The sequence below is a fragment of the Anser brachyrhynchus genome, assembly GCF_964034855.1.
Source record: "Anser brachyrhynchus genome assembly, chromosome: 3".
In the NCBI taxonomy this organism is placed as follows: Eukaryota; Metazoa; Chordata; class Aves; order Anseriformes; family Anatidae; genus Anser; species Anser brachyrhynchus.
The window spans coordinates 2,979,567-2,999,369 of record NC_137696.1 but is presented as its reverse complement, the minus strand read 5'-3'; the positions used below and the strand labels follow the sequence as shown (position 1 = coordinate 2,999,369).

Here is a 19,803-nt window from a genome sequence, read left to right as displayed (position 1 = left end):
AGGAAAGGAATTCGTGTGTTCTTGCAGAGTTATAAAACAAACCAGTGCTGCTGTTCTTCTCACCAAAAAGTTAGTGAGGACGGATGATGCTGCCACCAATCACTACCAATAAAAGGGAAACCCAAGCATCCTAATTTGGAGCCATCTGCATGAAATTAAAAACACCACCCACGTTTCGTGTTTTTCAGTATATTAGCATGCCCCAGTGAATTGGGAATTACCATAACACTAAATAGAGTAAATGCAAGGAATTCTCTGTTCTTACAAGGGTGGCGTTTAATATACTTGTAATTTCTGATTTATTTTTCTTATGGGAATTGAAGTAGTCTAAAAGATGTAATCTAAAAAATGCAAAGCCCTACACTTGTCAGGAACAACAACTGGTCTGAGAAGGGGGAAAAGGCTGTCTGATAAAGGAAAGATCAGTCTAGAAAGTGTATGACCACAGAAAAAACTAAACAGTCTACTGAGGGTTTGGTGAGTTCTCTAGGATATGGACCCTTTCTTTCTGTTTTTTATTTTACTTTGGGTGGGTTGGAGGAATTGAAGGAGGCAGCTGTTGCTGGCTTCCAACAGCCCTAATATTAACTGAAACTTTTAGGTATTAATATAGCAATGATAATTGCTGTCATCTGTTGACCACTAAATTGAAGAAACCAAGCTGAGATGGGGAACAGAGCAATTAATTCATTAGTGAGGTTGCATTGGGGCCTTGTTAAAGAGGTTTGTTCCGTGACCTGTTGAGTCCTCATCTAAGTTCAATTGATTTTTTAATTTTTTTTTTCAGTATGGTTAATAAAACACAAAGGTGACATGTAATCCTTTCACAGCTTATGCTGGTTATAACTAGCTATGAATGGTAAGAATCTAAAATTTAATTCTGGCTCATTTAACCATGATAATTAGTTGCTTCTTTTAAAGCAATACAACTGCTTTCTATTGTCATAAAATAGAATATATTATAAAGAAATTTGTTTTTTTTTGTTTGTTTGTTTTTTTCCTGTGGGCTTGGTAAGGTGGAAATGTGATGTTGTCATGAGAAGAAGCAGAGATTTACATATTATAATCAAGATAGAGCACTCTTCCTCTGAAGCAATAGGAGTAATTGGTTGTGATGGTGTACTCTGCTCTTGGTTGATGAAGCTTCCTTGACTAAGTCACACAGTAAGTGAAAGGCTTATCAGGCAGTGTATTTAATAGTTAGAAATATAAATTGCTAATAGTAAATGTCAGAGGAACATATGGGGTTTTGTTTTAGATCAAGCAGGAGTAACTTCAAGCATCTTTTCAGTGATTATGAAACAGCCTTATTAAGGGAACTGCAGTACATTATTTTTCCTTTTGTGTGGTGTTTTTGTTTGCTTCTTTTCCTACCTCTGGGTGTTTTATTGTCCTCCAGACAGGGTCATCTAGGTCTTCTTCCTGAGCGGTTACAGTTAATTCAGAACTTCACTGTGTAGTTCAAATGATTCTTTTCCAAGTGCCTTGCCACACGCTTGTCAATACTAAATTTCTTCTGCCATCATGTTGTCCATTCCCTTTGCTTTGTTAGTTTAGAGATCATGTATCCTGAGCCTCTGAACAACTATCTGTAAATCACTGCAGCCTCCTCAGCTCCCTCTGGCAATTTACACTAGTGGATGGCAGTCAGCGTAACGGCACAGCAGCCACTGATTTACAGGACACAATACCTTCTATTTTGCACCTTCCAATTGAATATAGATCTGAAAGTTGCTCAACCTTCAAAAAACCTTTTATGCCTTAGATGTGAGTTTTCACGCAGAAATGAATTTCATTGACTCTGCAGATGCTCACACCACTAACGTACATTGGTACTTGCTTGGGAATTTCCATATTTCCTGACACTTTGTCCATTGTGTCTGTCCATTTTCCAATGTTTAGCAATGTGCTACATTATCATGCCTGACACAGCAGAACAGATCAGTCAAAGGGTGGAACCAAAATACTAAAGACAAATCCAGCCACATCACAAAGCATTCACGTGCATGCTTTGTAGCATGTGTTTATTTTTTTCCCTCCACGTTGAGACAAAAATATTCCTGTACTCATAAATTTTAGTAACTATTTTAATAATTCTACAGTCTTAATGAGGCAAGATAACTACCGTGACAAGTTTGAAGCATCATTTTGTGTATGTGGACCCCATCAAAGCTGTGAGGACTGCACGACACTTTAAAACCAGGAGTGAAATTTCCACTGTTCACAGCTCTTAGTTATTGTTGTACTTTACTTTGGAGGAACTGTTTTTAGAAAAGGAAGAAAAAAAGGATTTTTATTACAGGTGTCATAACAAACAACAGCAATAATAAAGAAATGCTAGGTTTCATTGACCTTGAGCAAAGGGCAGGAAGAGGGAAGAGCTGGGGCTACTATACTATGATTTTTCAAGAACCCTGTCTTCTCTGCTTTGCTTCTCCAGCACCGCTTGACAGTCTCTGGAAAGCGGCTACTTGTTAAGAGTTGGAAGTATGTTTCCAGCACATTATACTGGTGATGTATTATAACTCCTTACTAAGTTGCTATGGGCATTCTTGCTAAGAAACTTGGAATAATTTTTACAATATTCCAAGTTTTCAGAGACTTTTAAACAAATAACTGTGGTAGTGAATACAAGAGTATTGTACCTCCCTGGAGATTAAGAAAACAAAAGTAATCCAAATAAATCTTGGGGAGGGGTGGGGGAGGCAACCTGAGAAATGAATGTTGCTTCTATTGAACCAGCAGTCAGGCTGAAATCCCACCTGAAGAGCAGGAAAGGAAAGGCACAGCTTTCTGCTTTATTGCATTCGCATTCTGCAAGAATAAATCAGCAGTGCTTAAAGTGACTCTGAGCATGTATGAGTGTGGCACACTGCACTGGAAGAATTACAGAAGTCGTGAATTCTTCCTTATTCTGTGTCAGGTTGAGGTTTTTTGTGTGTTTGTTTTCTTTAGTTTCTTTATGAACAGTTTAAAGACTTTAAAATAAAGTCATTTATAATATGTCAATGTTTTTGATTCCAGGAGAAAATCAAATTCCCTTAGCTACATTGATTCAATAACAAATAAGTAGTTTTGAACTTTGTTACTAAATTATGAGTTATGTGGATTGTATTGCTGATCAACACATAAAATAGCACATAGCCTCTCTAAAAAAGTTTGTTTTTTTTTTAATAAATTGTTCATGCTTGGACTCCAAAGATATTTTTTGTTAAATACTTATATGACAATAAAAAAAAAGAGAAGGACCCTAAAATGAACCATAAAGCGTGCTTTGAACTGCTATCATCATTTTAATTTGTGATGTGTATATATTGCACACAGCTTTCTATTGGCACCATTTCCCATACCATGCAATGCAACTAAAGATAATGCTGTTCTCTTCCACCAGTAAACCTCTCAATCAAGTGCTGTTGTTTTTTTTTCTTTTTTTTCTTCTTTCTTGCTATTAACTCACTTTAATCCACGTTGTTCTCTATAAGCTTCCTCAATAACAGATTTTCTTTGTAATCAGGAAAACTCTAGAATCTGGAACTAATGCGTTCACTTTTCCTGACAAGCAACTGAAACAACAGCTCCCTAATAGCCCTGTCTTTTTACAAAGAAATGAGTGCCAATGTGGACCTGTCCAAATATAGTTTAATTTGAACCCAAAGTCTCTTATGGATTCTAACTTTCCCCGGTAACTTTTTGATATGCAACCAGGTTAAACTTTCACGACTTGAAGTTGTTTCTGGAATAGACTGCATCGTTGTTCATTCATAGAAATGAAGGTATGCAGCCTGCAAAATTATTCCAAACATTCAAAGGCTGCAACCTCAATCTGTTCTCTGTTTATTTATCCCCAGGTTCCACTACCGCAGGGATTTTAAAAGTATTTTCAAGAAATGAAACGTTCTGATAGTTTGGACATTGAAAAGGCAATCTAAAAACAACTGTTAGTTAATGGATGCTTGTTAAGAGGTGGTTTTAGGTGTTGTTTCTCTTCGTTCTCCACAGCTGCCCCATCACCTAAGTGAGAAGACACGAAAATCACAGTTAGGTTTGTTTATTACTCAATTAGAGCACAATAAAGGGAGAAGCTGACTGAGGAAGCCCCAATTTCTGTCAGCTTCACCCCGACGCTGAAGCAGCCCACGGAGCTCCGCTCCCCCGCCACCGCCGGCTCTGACGGGCGCCAAGATGGCGGCGGCGCCCCGCCACCCGCCTGACGGGCCGGCGGCCGCCTCTCCCCGCCCCGCGCATGGGCCGCTCGGCGCATCGATGGCTCCGGGAGCGGCTGCCCCGCCTGCGCGCGGCGGCGGCGGCCATTTCGGAGCGAGGCGGTGAGGGGCCGGGGGCGACCGGTGCGTACCGCGCTAGGGGGACGGGGCCGCCCTGTGGGGCTTGCGCGGCGCCCTCGCGGTGGAGGCGGTGGAGGCGGCGGGGGGCGGCGGGGCGGGGCCGGCTGGTAACGGCTGTAAGGGCTGCGGCCGGTAACGGCTGTGCGTGCGCTCTGTTGTAGGCGCGTTGCGGAGGATGGACATCAGGCCGAACCACACCATTTACATCAACAACATAAACGATAAGATCAAGAAGGAAGGTACCGCTGCTCGGGGAGCGCCGCGGTGGGAAGGCGCGTGGTAAAGGTCAGGCCGGGCGGCCAGGGGCTGCCTGCGGCGGTGGGGCTGAGCCCCCCGGACCCTGATGGGCGTCCTGACGTGCTTCTGGTGGGCCTCGCCTGTCAGCATCGGCGCCACAACTAACCTGTTGCGCATCCGTGCGTTGCAGACACTGCCTCACAGCTGCTCCAGCTTCCTGTGGAGGAATCTCCGCTCCTCAGTGTGCTTTAAAAAACAAATGAAAAATCTCATGCTTTTGTCTAGCTCTATATTCATTGTATAGAACCATCCGTTTCTTAATACTCGTGCTTAGCTCATAATCTCAAGCGACAAAGGTAATTTAATTGTAGTTGTTTGGATTGAGCGGCTGGATCATGCACTGCTCAAATGCTTTTTCTGGGTGCTGCAGAGAATGGTCTGGAAGTGGAAACAGCTTTGCTAATAAAGTGATGTGTCAAGATGGTTCTGTTGAATAAAGTAAATGTTAGGGATTTATTTGTAGCGTTTTAAGTGCCCTATAGCCTAGTAAGTGTCCATTATTAAATTGTTTGGTTAGAATTTTTAAATACAGTATTTCAAATTACCAATAAAGCCTGCAAATCCCATTTTTAAGTACATTTTTAAAGTTATTTAAAGATAAAAATTTTGATAAGAAAACAAAAAATGCTGATAAAGCAAGCTGCATTCTTGTATTTTACTATGAATCTGTTGCTTTTGGAAGGTATCATACTTCATAAGTTGCTTTAATTGGCTTCCTGTTGATTTTGATTTTTTTTATGTAGATAGAGCTGTGGATGGTCAAGAGCAGCTAGAAAAAGTGATATTGGGCTGGCATTATCAGGTCTCAACAGCAATAACCAAGAGGCAGTGCTCTTATGTAGCTGAAATATTTCAAGTGTAAGACTTGTCAGTTAGAATAATTATGCAATACAGAGGATATATTTAGCTTAATTGGAGAAGATTAAAGTTTAGTTTGACGTGTCACGTGACTTTAAATAGTAAAAATAAATCCGTGGCAACTGCAAGTTACAGTGTGATCGTACAAAAATGTATTCATATATAGAATATGAAAAATATTTGATGCGCTTAAAAGAATTGATTAAACAGTTAGAAACTAAGAGTCCAAATTTATCTAGCCTTTGATTAGCTCTTTGCAGTATTCTTAAGTCATACCTCTTTACTGTTCCATGTGACAGTATTGATTCGCTAATTGGTCTTTGATGGCTGTAATATATCATACTCGAGTGTGTTTGTGTATATATATGTGTGTATATATATGTATACACAAGAATGTGCATTTGTACCCTCCTGTAATTTTTACTTTCTAAGGAAGTTAAAATGCATGGAGGTGCAGTTTCTTTGCTAGCTGAATGCTTGTGATGTGAAACCAAGCATTATATGCCAACTTGTAGAAACCGGGCAAATCAACTTGCACTTGTGCAGCAGTTCTGGCTAAGCTCATATAACTTATTACTGTGAGATCAAGGTGGCAGAAATGACCCTAAAGGACAGCAAACTCTCTAGAAGCAGACATTTATATGTAACTGATTATATTTTTTTTAACATGTCAACAGAGCTGAAGAGGTCCTTGTATGCATTATTCTCACAGTTTGGTCATGTGGTTGACATTGTGGCTTTGAAGACTATGAAGATGAGAGGACAGGCTTTTGTTATATTTAAAGAACTTGGATCATCTACCAATGCTCTGAGACAACTACAAGGCTTTCCATTTTATGGGAAACCAATGGTAAGTTATTTTGTTTTTTTTTTTTTTATATAAAGAAAATGTATTGTGGTATGATGCAATGTTTGGGTATTTGCACCTTAAGAATTAGCTGTTGCATTTAATTATGCCATTATTCAGTGATGTCCTCTCTCGATTAACAGATATATTTATGCAAGCTTGAGGACAGACTGGAGAGACAGTAGTTAAAGTACAGTGAGGCTGAACTTAGCATTTAGATGTCTTAAATGATGGCTTTATGTTTTTCTATGTTAGGTTGAAGTTTTCAAGATCTGAAATGCTTCCAGCTTACACATCATGTCTTCTGTTGAACAGATAAAATTCCTGTAGTAATGTTCCTGAAGTTAGGTGCTTTCTGTTGATACAATAATTATTGCTTACTTTAGTTGTTCATAGTTAGACTATGATGCTTCCATTTTGAGGCAACGGGGTAGGGTGAAGATCTCTACAGTTTTACTTTCCAGAAATTGGCAGGTGTGGTCAGTAATATCTTTTTTTTGAAATTGTTGAATAGTTTTGCTTGTGCATACATCAAATTAGCAAGTCAAATGACCGAATTTCGGTACCGCTTCAATGATGCAAATGCACTACTGCTCAAGAAAAGCTGATTTAATAATGTACTTGATTACAGGCAGAATGGCACAACAGTTGACACGTTTTTGTTGTTGCCTGCTTGGATGACTACGCATCTCCTGATTCTGCAACTGTATTTGAGGCATGATACATTCAAATGGCCCACTTGACTTCAGTGATAGATGGATGTATTAATACTGGCTTTCAGGTCATGGCTTTGAGTGTTAAGGATTGCACAGACTGTTGTGTTGCTGAGCCGCAAGCTTGTTTCATTAACACTTTCAGATTATCTAACAAAATCCTTAACGAGGAATTGTGCAAGCTTAGTTCTGTCGTTTGCCGTTGAAGAGCTTTGTGCTCTGTAAAACTTAACAGGAAATAGCTTATGAAGCCTCAATTTATTTATTAGTTTTTTAGGCATACTTTCCTCTTTAAATACTGACTGCAGCACGCATACTACATCTAGCAACATACAAAAGCATAAAAAAATCTTTGGCTTGTGTAATTCTGTATTGAGGTAGTCTCCAGTAAGTGATAAGATTGTAAATGTGTGCACACGTGTGTGTACACATTTACATATATAATGTTACGCCAGCTGTAAATTTCTAACTGAATCCATTTACCTCCCTGAATTTGGGCGTTGGGATTCCCCTGTCGGAATGCCTTTGTTGTGGTGCTGACACAATTCATGCAATTCAGGTTGAATTAAGGCAAATACTTCTCTTTTTTGTCTTAGTTTTGCTGAACTCATTTTTTCTGCAGAGATCTGAGAAACTACTGTCGAGTCTTAATGCCTAACACCCCCCTTCCTGCCCCCAAATGTTTTAAACCACTCTTTTTTAAATAGCATCTGGTGGCAGTTTTGTTAACTGACGTTATATAGCTTTGTACAGCTGTTACCTTGATAGACATTAAAAAGGTGCTATTAGCTGATTAGAGTTCCGATTCCAATGAGTGAGGTAAAATTAGTAATTTCTTCTTATGCGTGGTCCATCTGAGTTCTTAAAAAAGTTCTTTAGGTGTGATCAGAATTAATTATGAGGATTACGTACTCTGTAAGCATACCTACAACTTACAACAGTATTTTTAATACGAGTTTCTACAAAAATACCGTGTCAGTAGTGCAAGTAGAACACAGTCAACAAAGTTGCTACAAGATTTTCAGTATAATAAACAACAAAATATATTTTTTTCTTTTAAAAAGCGTATTCAGTATGCAAAAACAGACTCTGATATCATCTCTAAAATGCGTGGTACTTTTGCTGATAAGGAAAAAAGGAAGGAAAAGAAGAAGGCCAAATCTCTGGAGCAGTCAGCAAATGCAGCAAATAAAAAGGTTATCCAGGTAGGCTGTTTTTGTTTTAAAAAATGAGAGGGGGGGGCAAGCTATTTAGGTTTTTCTTCAGAAGGCTAATTATTGTCTTTTAGTATTTCCCAGTTCTTTGAATCGTCTGTTGATACCTACTGCTCTCTATCACTCACTAGAAGCCACAGGAGAGAGAGTGATTACATAGTCCTTACTGCTTTTTTATAATTTTTTTTTCTCATTCCTGTTCTCAGATGAAAAAGATATAGGGCAAAAGTACAGTAAACTGAAGTAGAAACTAACGTATTTTTTATTTTTAAAAACAACTAACGAGAGAGATGGCTTTAATGTTAGCTTCAAATGCTCAACCAGCTTTTCCCTTCAATGTTTAAATGCTTATTTGCACTACAGACACTGTAGAATGGCAAATAGTTAAAAGGGAAAAAGATTACCCATTTACAATTAGATGGGAAGGAGTTGGCTTGGAATATATCTCCACTAAGGGTGGTCCTGGCATAAACTAATAATGTTTAGTCACGTATGTCCTCAAGTTTAGTAGAAAACACCGAGGCGCAGGGTTTGAATATTGTGTTACCTCACTAGTGTTCCTGCTAAGACACAATTAAGGAGAGATCAGAGCGATCATAGAAAACAACTCTTTCCAAGTAGAATATTCAGTTTTCTCACAATTTATTCAAAATCAATGGTTATATACAAATCTCTTAGGAAGAATTAAGTGCTTCTATTGATAATGGTAGTAGCTTTAAGGTATCCTTTTTAAACTGGTGTCCTCAGTGGAACATCTGTCTTCTTCCTAGTAAATGTATCCTGTGTAGGCCTTCATTTTCAGAACGACTTCTTGTCTTATAAAACTGAATTTTATGATGTGGAGAAGTAGTGATTCTGCTGACATCGCCATTAGTTAGATGGTTTTTTTTTCATTGTCCGGTTTTGGGGTTCAGTGAAATGCATGTGTTTTTGTTTCCCTACAGCAGGTATTTCATAAACAACAAACGTTCCTCGGATTACGGTTTAATAAATCAAAACATAAAACAAAACACACCAGCCTTAACATACTGCTTGAGTTGTATAGGAACGTGGTGATGTGTGTTTATATATTTCTAACCAAATATCTTTTAAAAACTATTTTGTACTTACTTGCTAGGGAGCAACACAAAATTCAGCCAGTGCCCCTGGGACTTCACCACAGAATCAGCAGGTAATGCTTGTTTTTGTGACCAAATCTGTTAAAGATTCTGAAGCTTAAAAACTAACGGGGTTTCTTATCAATATATTTTAGTAGAACGCTATAGTAAAACCAATGTTTTGTGTGGTTTTTCAGTTGCTCAAAGAAACTCAGTAGTTAAGTTGTCTGTAGATGAACAGAGTGTTTGTTGTGGCCTCCAACTGCTCTACCAGTGAGGGAGCTGTGGAGGGCCCAGGTTCATCACCTCCCCCGCAGGTATCTTGGATGGTCTGAATAATCAAAAATGGCACTACGGGTAGTTGTAAGGCACCTGCTATGGTGGAGTACTGCAGCATCAACTGTTGAGCTATGAAGTTTAAATAAGATGTCTAAGAATATATATTAATGTGATTTTTTTGTGGAAACGAGAGACTCTCTAAATTTTTATCACTGTGAGATAGACAGTTTGAAAAAACAAACAGATTTGTCTGCATGTTGCGTGAAGGTATCCTAAAGCCCAACTAGCAGTATTCTGAGTAAAAACTGAGGATGTGTGAGTCTTAGTTCAAATAATAATGCAAATAGATTGCAGAGGAGCGGACAGCTGTGGATAATCTGCTGAGCATTGTTCTTCTGTTGTTGCAGGTGCCTGATAACCCACCGAACTATATCCTTTTCCTTAATAACCTGCCCGAGGAAACAAATGAGATGATGCTGTCCATGTTATTCAATCAGTAAGTTTTGAGTTCTCCTTTGAGTCCTTCAGTTATCTTTATGCTTTCTAAGTTGACAAGTTGATTTTTAGAAATAAGAGGTTTTGAAAGAATTTCAGTTTTCTGTGTTACTGCCAAGATTACAGATGTCAGGTCTGATGTCTTGGTGCAGAAAGCAGGTGCAATTTTCTTTTTTCTTTTGAGTTGCTTTTGATTGTGTAAGTTATCTACTATCAGTCTGCACTGGATTTGAGTTAGTGACCAATATGAAAGACTTTACAATATCAGCAACAGTTTCAAAACTAACTTTAGTTGCTTCTGCATGTGTGCAAGACTGATTGAATTACTTCCACAGAACGATCCTTAGGTGAGGCATAGTTCTGAGGACTGGACATACAAAAATTCTTCAGTTGAATCTTTTATTAGTAGTAATTGTTATACTAGTAGATGTATATGGTAAGGCCTAAGGCTACTGAAGAGAGATAAATTATCAAACCAGGAAATAATATCTGACTCTTTCAATTTCTTTTAAAGGTTTCCTGGATTTAAAGAAGTACGTTTAGTGCCTGGGCGCCATGACATTGCATTTGTGGAGTTTGAAAATGAATGTCAAGCAGGAGCTGCTCGAGACGCTCTCCAAGGATTCAAAATCACTCCGTCTCATGCCATGAAAATCACTTATGCTAAGAAATAACCAGACACTCTTTAAAGGACTTCTTCGGATTGATTTTTTGATCATGATGATACTTTGATCAGCTAGCATGTTTGCTGTTCTCTACAGAAAAGATAAGACTGTTGTGTAAAATGGCCACAGCTGTTGGGCCAGTTGCAGGACTTCCGTGGATCTGTTGAATAGTAAACTTTTGTGCTAAAATACCGTTTTTTATAAAATAAATACAGTTCATGCTGTTTTCACACTGTTTTTCCTTGAATTTGTCTTTCCTTGAATCTGTTAGGCTTGCAGGGCCAATTATATTGGCTTAACTACTTTTAAGGTGGCGTTCGTTTTTCAAAAGTGAATGTTGGAAAAATAGCCATCTCTTCAGAGCAAAAAGCATGAGCAGGAATACTAAATGTCAGCATATTCAGAATGCAACACTCAGTTCTCAGTACCATTATCTTAAGTCTTAAGGCAAGGCATTAAGGCATTATCTTTGTCTTAAGACAAAATTACTCTCACTGAAAAGCAACAGATCATTGGAGTCTTTTTTTTTTTTCCAGGTACTGGTAGACATTGATTAGAATTTGATAGCATTGTTCAACTTCTTTGGTTTTGTCTCTGCAGCGATGGCTGGTAATAGAAGCAAGTGTACAGAGGGCCCATAAAAGCTTATTTTCCAATCCTCCATTATTTACCAGCAGTTTTAATAAATGGTTTAGGAAGAGCTTTCTTACTCTTTACAAAGACATTGCTGATGTGTCTGACAGTCTGACAGATGGGTTTTTCAAAATGCATGTCCTAATGTGTGTGGTTTGCTGAGGTCTTTTCCATTTGTTTAAAACAGTTAAGGGGCTTGTTGGACATGAAATACACTACATGCAGAGAATTAATCAGATGCAGTATTGGGAGTTATAGCTATTATAAGTATTTGCATGGAAAAAAAATTGCTTCAAGAGCTGGAGTGCTTTGTTGAGGTGAAGGAGGACCTAGAAAGATATTTTAGGCTAAGAGAATAATGAAATTTACTTAAAGTATTATCATATTTCTGGTGGAACAGTGAGTTTTGCATGGTGATGTCTAGAAGCATTTCTATCAGACCTTTGGAGATCCGTGTTTGAGAGGAAAAGGTAATGTGTTTGTGCTCGTCATGTTGCACCATTCCTCAATTCTTAAATTCTTTCTCTGCGAGGCCTCTAAATACCCTCTAACTACCCTTTCAAAAATGTAATGGGACAGAATTAGCACGATTTCCTTCACAAGTGGTTCAGGAAAGTGTTAAGAGTACCTGATGTTAAGACCAGAAACTACAAGGAAGAATGTTCAAATTAGCATAGCAGCTACATTGCAAGCATTGAGGCTTTTTTTGTTTCCAGAGTAAGTGGGTCAACTGGAAAAGGAGGGAGTATGCTGGTGGCTGTAGCTTTTCCCCTGTTACCATGGCTTGATGTGGTCCCTACCTGTGTTGTGTGGGCTTAGTTTTAGCTGCAGAATACTGTTTTTCTGTTATTCTGAGAAGATTGAGATTTGACTTAAGACTGTTCTGTGGACAAAGTGCTGTTTTTTTTTGCACGAGATCTGCAAAACAAATTGATCTTTTTTTCAGATGACAGTGAAGGATGATACCTCTTCCAGCGGTCCTGATTAATGTCATATTTCCGTATATGCATTTTTCATTTTTTAGTGAATTCACGAATTTAGAGCACTTGCAAGGGAAACTTTTTTGTGTACCTGTAAAGAGTAAAAGGGATTATGTTCTGTCATTAACCTTGGGTTTTTTCCTCTTCGATTGCAATTTTGTAGGTATTAATGATGCTGTTCTTGCCTTCCACTACTTCATTTATGTGAGACTCCATTGGATACTGCCACACACTACCTTGATTCACTTAGAAGGGTTTGTGTGGAGCTGTCTGCAAATAAAAAAAAAAGTATGGGAGGTTGGAGGAAGGAGTAATGGGCTGGCAGGTTAGAGGACAATGTTGTTAAGTCAGCTGTAATATAAGGGTGATGTTAGAAATAGCAAGATGTTCATTCTTTAAAAGATAATGGGTTTATTCGATGACAGTTGTCTGAAAGACGGTACAGCTGGTAGCTCTTTAGGCCTTCTTGTGAATCACAGAGCACTGATGGACTGGAGTACCATTTGGGGAATTCACACACTTGCTTTTGGTCACTTCTAAGGACCGATCCAAACTAGCTTTTTGTAGCATGACAGCTGTGATGCGAGCAGCTTACAGCCTAGTAACTCAGTTTTTTCTTTGTGTGCGCGCGTCTGTTTTAATTATAATACTCCTTTCTTTCTCCTTACATATATGTTATGATGGAATTTTGGTAAGTTAGATCAATTCTGGATGTCCTCTAAGACATAACAAGCACCTTTTAAGTCAGCTTGTGGGCACGGTATTAGTGTCTTGCATCTGCAATCTCAACTGAGATCAGCTGTTTAAATAGAAGTGAGATGGCCACTATCCTGGCACAACCTGCGTAGTTTGCTCTTTTTCTGCATCTTCCCATGGAAAATAAATCTTGCCTATACAAGTATGCAATGCTTGAATTTTAGACCACCAATTTAAATGGCTGACTTGCTAAGCCTAATTACTGGGTTATATTTGCACCTACGTTTTAGGGTCCTCGTAGGGCCTGTCTGTAGGCTGTAACAAGGAAATTTCTGTTGTGGTGAGTTTATGGTCCAGGGAAGACGGTTTGTCAGCGAGTGTTCATGAGAATAAAGGACTCAAGAATTTGAAAGGATGTGATTTCCTTTCCTGCTTATCGCAGTCTGACTTAATTTTTCATTCTCAGACAATTTTTGCTTGAGGTAAGATTAAGCTTATGAATGACTACAGGAAGGCTTAAGAATGTTTAAGTAATACAGTTGCTCATTGAAATGCTAACCCAGAATGGGTTTGGGAAGGGATTCTGTTTTGTAAGTGGAACCTGAGGCTTTCCTCCTGCCTGCAGCTCCTCCTGTAGCAGTGGAATGTCCCCTTGATCCCTTCCCATTGGCCAGGGATGTTTGTCCAGATGTTTCGTTCTTCCATAAAAGATATGGATTGCTTGACCCAGTCCACATTTGGGAGGTGCTGCAGCAAAGAAAAAAATGACACAACGTGTTTATTTGGTTATCTTACTTCTGTGTCTCAGATTAATGTATCCCCTTGTAACTGGAATTTTTATGGATAAACTTGCCAGCAAGAAGCTGTGTGCTGATGACGACTGTGTCTGTAAGTAATCCTGCTTTAATTGAAATTAGAAGAGAATATATTCTGAAAAGCAACTGTGGAGCTTGGATGGAGTTGGACAGAAAACTGCTCTGCTTGTTTAGCTCATTTCTAAATTGGTTTGTCAATTTAAAGCAACGTGGGAGGATTGATAGAGAACATCACATCCCATTTTACTGCAAAAAAAATTTCGTGAGGGACCTTTTTCACTTGATGGAAAGGTAAGTGTTAAGAGGAGGACTGTGATTCCCATTCTGATGAAATACACATTCTTAAGCTGTTACTTTGCTTACTGGAGATGGAAAGATAAGCAGGACAAATTCTTGGCAGACAATTTCAGAGTAACCTACTTGCGTCTGTAGAAGTAGTTTTACATGTGTGCATCCACAGGCATCATATATTTATATTTCTCTTTGTAAAAGTATGTCCTTAAATTCATCCAGCTCATTCTTGATCTTTTTTTTTTTCTAGACACCATTTCCCTTGTCAGAGCAGAAGAGGATTATAATGCTCCAGACTGCAGATTCATTAATATTAAAAAAGGGCAGTTGATTTATGTTTACTCAAAACTAGTGAAGGAAAAAGAATCTGGAGAATTCTGGGCTGGAAGTGTAAGATGAGATTCTTGTGTCTATGAGCAAACCAGAAGTAGATTAATGTGTACTTTTGTCAATAAATGGATGCTAATGTTGAGCTAGTGTGGGTTTTGAAGTAACAACTTAGTTTTCAAAGTGGGTGTTCAAACTTAAGAAATTGATTGAGGAGTCTTGAGGGCTCTTTTTTTTTGATAATGTAATATCTTCAATAACTATACAGTAATTAGGCATTGAACCTTAATGGAGTGTCTCAACAGTTCCTTTCTGTGGGTGCTTGCTGAAACTGTTGAGGAGAAAAACTTCTATCACAGCTGCTCATACAACTCTTAAATTTAAGGGAAGAAAAGATAAATATCAGCTGTATTTGTATATTATATATAAAAAAAAAAATACAGATAACTTATAGGTGATATTACTTTACTCCAAAAATGCATGCTTACATTGGAAGTTAATTGTTCATTTCATGTGCTGGTTAATTGGAGAACTAAGATATCCAAAACCAGAGTAAAAAGCACTGTTAGTAACTGCTTCTGACTAAATTATGAACTAGCTTAAACCAGATGAGGACGGTTGTAAGGTACCTAATTATGCATCTCCTTGCTTGAAGGTTTATGGAGAACAGTATGAAGACCATATGGGGACAGTTGGTTATTTCCCTAGCAGTTTAGTCTCAGAACAACATGTCTATCAAGAAGCAAATAAGACAGTTCCTACAACGGTAAGGAATTTGCAAAAGCCCAGCTGGCTGCATAATTATACTTGGCTGTGTAATGCTAATTTGCTGTAAAAACAAATCATAATTGTGGCAGTTGATTGTAGCGCGTCACAGATGCTTAGGGATGCGATCTTTGGGCCTTTATACAGGCAAATAGCCTCAATAAAATCCTAACATAAGCTCTGATATTGTAGACATCACAAATGCTGCATTGAGGCCTTGATCCTATTAGAGTTCCTATTGATTTGAATGGTACTGCTTCAAGGCCACATCAGCCTGTTACCCAAGCTTCTTGCAATGTGTTGCAAATGTTCTTCTTTTTTGGAATCTGGACATTGTGCTGCATATTTTACTAACGTGTACAAGCCCACTTTCTATTAATTGTGCACATTGATTGCCATTTTCGTAGAAAACTTTAATTTTACCTTCCTGAACATCTCCCACTTCAGTGAGAGGAGGTCCCTGGTAACCAACCGTATGTGAAAACTCGCTTTTCCATTCTTCATTCAGAAAGATGTATTTTTTAGTTCTTGTTTTTATAGTAGCAGTGTCACTTGGGTTAAAATGTTGGATGCAACTTAAAGAATTAAAACTTTGTGTTCAGAGTATGGTATGAGAAGAGTATGCTTGCTGTCTGATAGCAGAAGTTATTAGTACATGTAACAAAAAGTTGAATTGCAAAGCCATTGGAAACATGTGTTTAAGTAGGCTGCTCTTCTGAAAGAATGGTTCTCCCTGACTGTGTACAGTAGTATGTCATATAGCAGACAATTCTCAATTTTACTGAAGATCTGAAACACATTCCACAGCAGAGTGGAAGAGGAGGGTCCTTTCTCAAAGGCTGCTGTGGTCTGACTTATAAGTAACATTACTGGTAACCTACATATGTGCTTAAAACAAATTGAATGGTAAGTTTCCAATAACTACCTTCATTAATATTGAATACTTAGTTACATTCTATTTTGAAGTGTACAGCAAAATACAATGATTAGTGCATCAGTCTTGAAATCGTGTATGGAGTCTTTAATCCTAGCTGTGGATTATTAGGTGGGTTTCATTAACACAGGAAATAAGTGAAATGAAGAACTTAGTTTCACGTTAATAGTTGCTAGGATTTACATTATTAATGTCAGACAACTTTTATATGAGCAAATGCAAATCTTGAAATAAGTGATTGCTTTTCTTGACACTATATTAGAATATTCTGAATTTGGCCCAGAAGCATTGTAGCAATTAGTCACAGAACATGAAAGAATGACTAAAATATGTTTCTAAGCTCTTTACTCAACAATATGACAGCCAGTCTGCTGAATGGCAAGCTGAATTGGAAGCAGAGGCAGGTTAAAGTGATGTCTTAGCTTGCAGGCTGGCTGAGGGTCCAGAATGGGACATTGCCAGGCTGCAATGCAGAACTTTAATTGGCAAGTAGAAGTTCTGCATCCAACCCTCCTGCAGAACTAAGGACACTGAGCTTCACAGTCATTTCATCCTTATTTCATGTTCTTGCTGTGCAGGAATTTTGTGACAAAAACTTGTAGCAGTTCTTTTCCTTCTTCCTCTGTTCTCAGTTGTATGTTGCAAACATGACCTTAAAGGGTCTGACTGCAAAATTACATTTAAAACTTTCTACGGCACACCTTGACCGATCTGTATGGGCAACACTACTTGCTCCAGAAGTATCCTTTAAAAGTTACTGTTTTATACAAGAGCTAGTGTTGCACAGCTCTTATATGCCTGTAATGCCACCAGCCTGCCATTTGCAAGTCACTAGCCAGTCTTGTGCTTGCAGCTCTGTAACCCTTCAGTTACAGAGCTATTGGCAATAATTCAACGTTAAGCTGTTGGCAATATTTTCCCTTGCTTTCCTGGTCTTGGACCTGTGAAGCTCAGAGCTGTTGCTACCATGGGTTCTCTCAGGAAATGGTTTCCAGTGGTATGAGAACCACCTTCTCCAGCCACTATTTTCCTACTCCTTTACTGTATTGTTTCGTTTACACTGGGGCACCTGATGATGGCCAAAGCTTAATGATCAATCAGCATGCACCTGCCTGGTAACAGCACTGAGTAAGCCAGGAGATTGAAGGGGGACCTGCTGCAGTGGGGAGGAGCACAAAAGAGGACATTAGCACGGGGGTCCTCATGTATCTGTCTTTTTCCCCAAAACAGTAACTTGTCACAGCTAGAGTCAATGTATGCCATCAGCTACAGACCCTCCTAATAAATTCTTGGGCTTGTGAACTTCCATCAGCATCCTTTTTGCAATGTTAGGTAATCCATGCCTATTGGTGGCTGTTTCAAGTGACAAGTCTTGGAAGATGTTTTTCTCAGTGCTGCTACTTCTGAATTGCACTGAATACAACAGACTCAATACAATAGACTGTGTACTACAAAGTGGTGTTGGATTGCCTGCCTTCCCTCAATCACTTAAAATTGGCCATTTGCTAGCTAAGATGAAAGTACTTTTATTACCAGTAAGCATCTGCTCTGAAACAGCTCCCTGTCTTCTGCTTCCAGGGGACAGGTACATGTGATAGGTTGATCTAATGTATATGTTGCTCAGTTTCAGCACCATGAGGTGATAATTCTCTACAGCAGAATCAAGATGAGATTTACATGGCTATGTAAAATGCTAGCAGAAAGCTAGATGAAAGCAATATGCTGTGAAAACGTATCGCTTGCTGGAAGTTTTCAAGCAAAAAAAAAAAAGGCATTTATTTTCTTAGTTGGATTTCTCTGGAGGAAGTGTAACAGCCTTAGTCTGTTTAGGGTGTCCTTTTCATGTATGATTAGGAATAGTTAAGGATAAGGGGTTACCTACAACTCTTAATAAATCCAAGTATGGATGTGGGAATACAAAACAAAAAGATAAAGGAACCGTTTGAAATAAGAAAGAACATGGTATTGCCTAATTCACTTTAAAGATTTATGGCAGGAACAAATCATCCCAACTACATAAAAGGAGTTGAAAGAAAAAAAAAGACTTCTTTCTCCAGAATTCTGTGAAGTTAATTTATAGAGAACATACTTTAAGTATATTACAGTGCATTCAGTGTTTGCATCTACTTATCTACCTTTGGGGGATGATAAAAGAATGTTAATCCTTCCATAATATCAAAAGATCTTTCCTTTTAACTCTTTTTCAGGACATTGATTTCTTCTGCGAATCTGCGAATAGTGCTGAAGATGGCTAGGTTATCTCTAGGGTGCTACAAGAAAAGCTGACAAAGAAACATGGACCCCCTCACTGAACATACATATTTTTTAATAGATGTTTATAAGATAAGTAGTGTTTCAAATGCAAAAGTTGATTTAAAGGGAGTTATTTGGGGTAGGAGGAATGGTCTCATACAGGTCTTATTCTTTAGATCTTTTTTACCTGCATATTCTTTGCTTGTTAATAAACCTAATAGCCTTTGAATTATTGTATGTCTGAATGGCATAAATATGCTATATATAAAATGGGATGTGCTATCTTGACCTGCATTTTCCTGACATAACCTTATACTATGTATTAAATAAACATTAAAAATATGTTCTGTTGTTGAGCCATCTGTTCATCTTTTTTGTTGCAAGCACTATCCTCGGCTGGAGAAACTGATAGTAACTAAAGGTGGGCTTTACTGTGTCTAGAACAGTATGTTACCAGTCCAGGGTGTTAATAGAGAGCCTGCTCAAGCTGGAACGATGGCTCTGGGCTGCAGGACAGTCTGGGACGGCCCAGGGCCTCCTGCAACCTGAAGAGAGCACAGTGCCCTGAATGCCTCACGTTTCTTCTCGCCACACTAAGCAGTGAGGTAGAAAACCTTGCTGCCTCCCTAAATGTTAAACACACAAGCAGTGTTCTTACTGTGAGAACAGGAGGAGGCATCCTGCTGCTCCCTGTCTGTCTCTCCCAGTCTTATTGCCAGGGCCAGGCTGGCTGTCACGGACAGCCTCGCGGCTGGAACCGGGTGAAGTCAGAGCAAATCGTGGTTTAATTTTTACAAACAAGCATGTTAACGGTGCTACAGAAGAGGGGTACGCCCTGTGTGAAGCACCGCAGTGTAAATCCGACTGGGTGCCCCTTCTTGCTGTATAACCTCCGGGCTTCCCTCAGGGCCGCCGCTGCCACCACAGAACGTTCCAGAAGGGTAACGGCAGTTGGCGCCCAGCGGCGCGGCAGCCAGAGCCCGCCGCCATTTCGCCTCACGCCGGGCGCCTGAGGGGAGGGAGGGGGGCACCGCCTGGGGGTAACGCCCGACATGGCGGCGGGCCCGTGCCCTGCCCCGCCTGCTACAAGGCGGTGGTGACAGGAGCCCCGGGCTCTGTGTTCTGACCCGGGGGGACAAGGCGGCCGTGTGAGGAGCCGCTGCGGCTGAGTGCCCCCCAGAGGGGCAAGAGCTTGTGTCACTTGTAAGCGTTAAACACAGCCTGGGTTGAGAGGAGTGTTGGTATTTAGCCCCTATGCGCTCGGTTCAACCTCAAAAAAGTGAGTTTTTAGGTGAAATTTC

The 19,803-nt window shown here is 39.3% G+C and overlaps 2 protein-coding genes across 3 annotated transcripts; both read left to right on the top strand.

Moving 5' to 3' along the window:
- The first annotated feature begins 4,193 nt into the window (after positions 1-4,193).
- SNRPB2 (small nuclear ribonucleoprotein polypeptide B2) lies at positions 4,194-11,045 on the top strand. 2 transcript variants are annotated; one of them, XM_080587166.1, is made up of 7 exons: positions 4,194-4,346; positions 4,505-4,582; positions 6,176-6,348; positions 8,123-8,263; positions 9,390-9,443; positions 10,056-10,144; positions 10,658-11,045. In XM_080587166.1, the coding sequence occupies exons 1-7, from the start codon at positions 4,244-4,246 to the stop codon at positions 10,815-10,817; spliced, it is 798 nt and encodes a 265-aa protein (XP_080443292.1). In that variant the 5' UTR covers positions 4,194-4,243; the 3' UTR covers positions 10,818-11,045. The 2 variants fall into 2 exon arrangements, with proteins under 2 accessions (XP_080443292.1, XP_080443293.1); XM_080587167.1 differs by having other exon boundaries at positions 4,254-4,325.
- Positions 11,046-11,197: 152 nt separating this feature from the next.
- On the top strand, positions 11,198-19,448 carry OTOR (otoraplin). Its single transcript, XM_080587168.1, has 4 exons — positions 11,198-14,005; positions 14,474-14,613; positions 15,206-15,316; positions 18,457-19,448. The coding sequence occupies exons 1-4, from the start codon at positions 13,882-13,884 to the stop codon at positions 18,502-18,504; spliced, it is 423 nt and encodes a 140-aa protein (XP_080443294.1). The 5' UTR covers positions 11,198-13,881; the 3' UTR covers positions 18,505-19,448.
- The last annotated feature ends 355 nt before the right edge of the window (positions 19,449-19,803 follow it).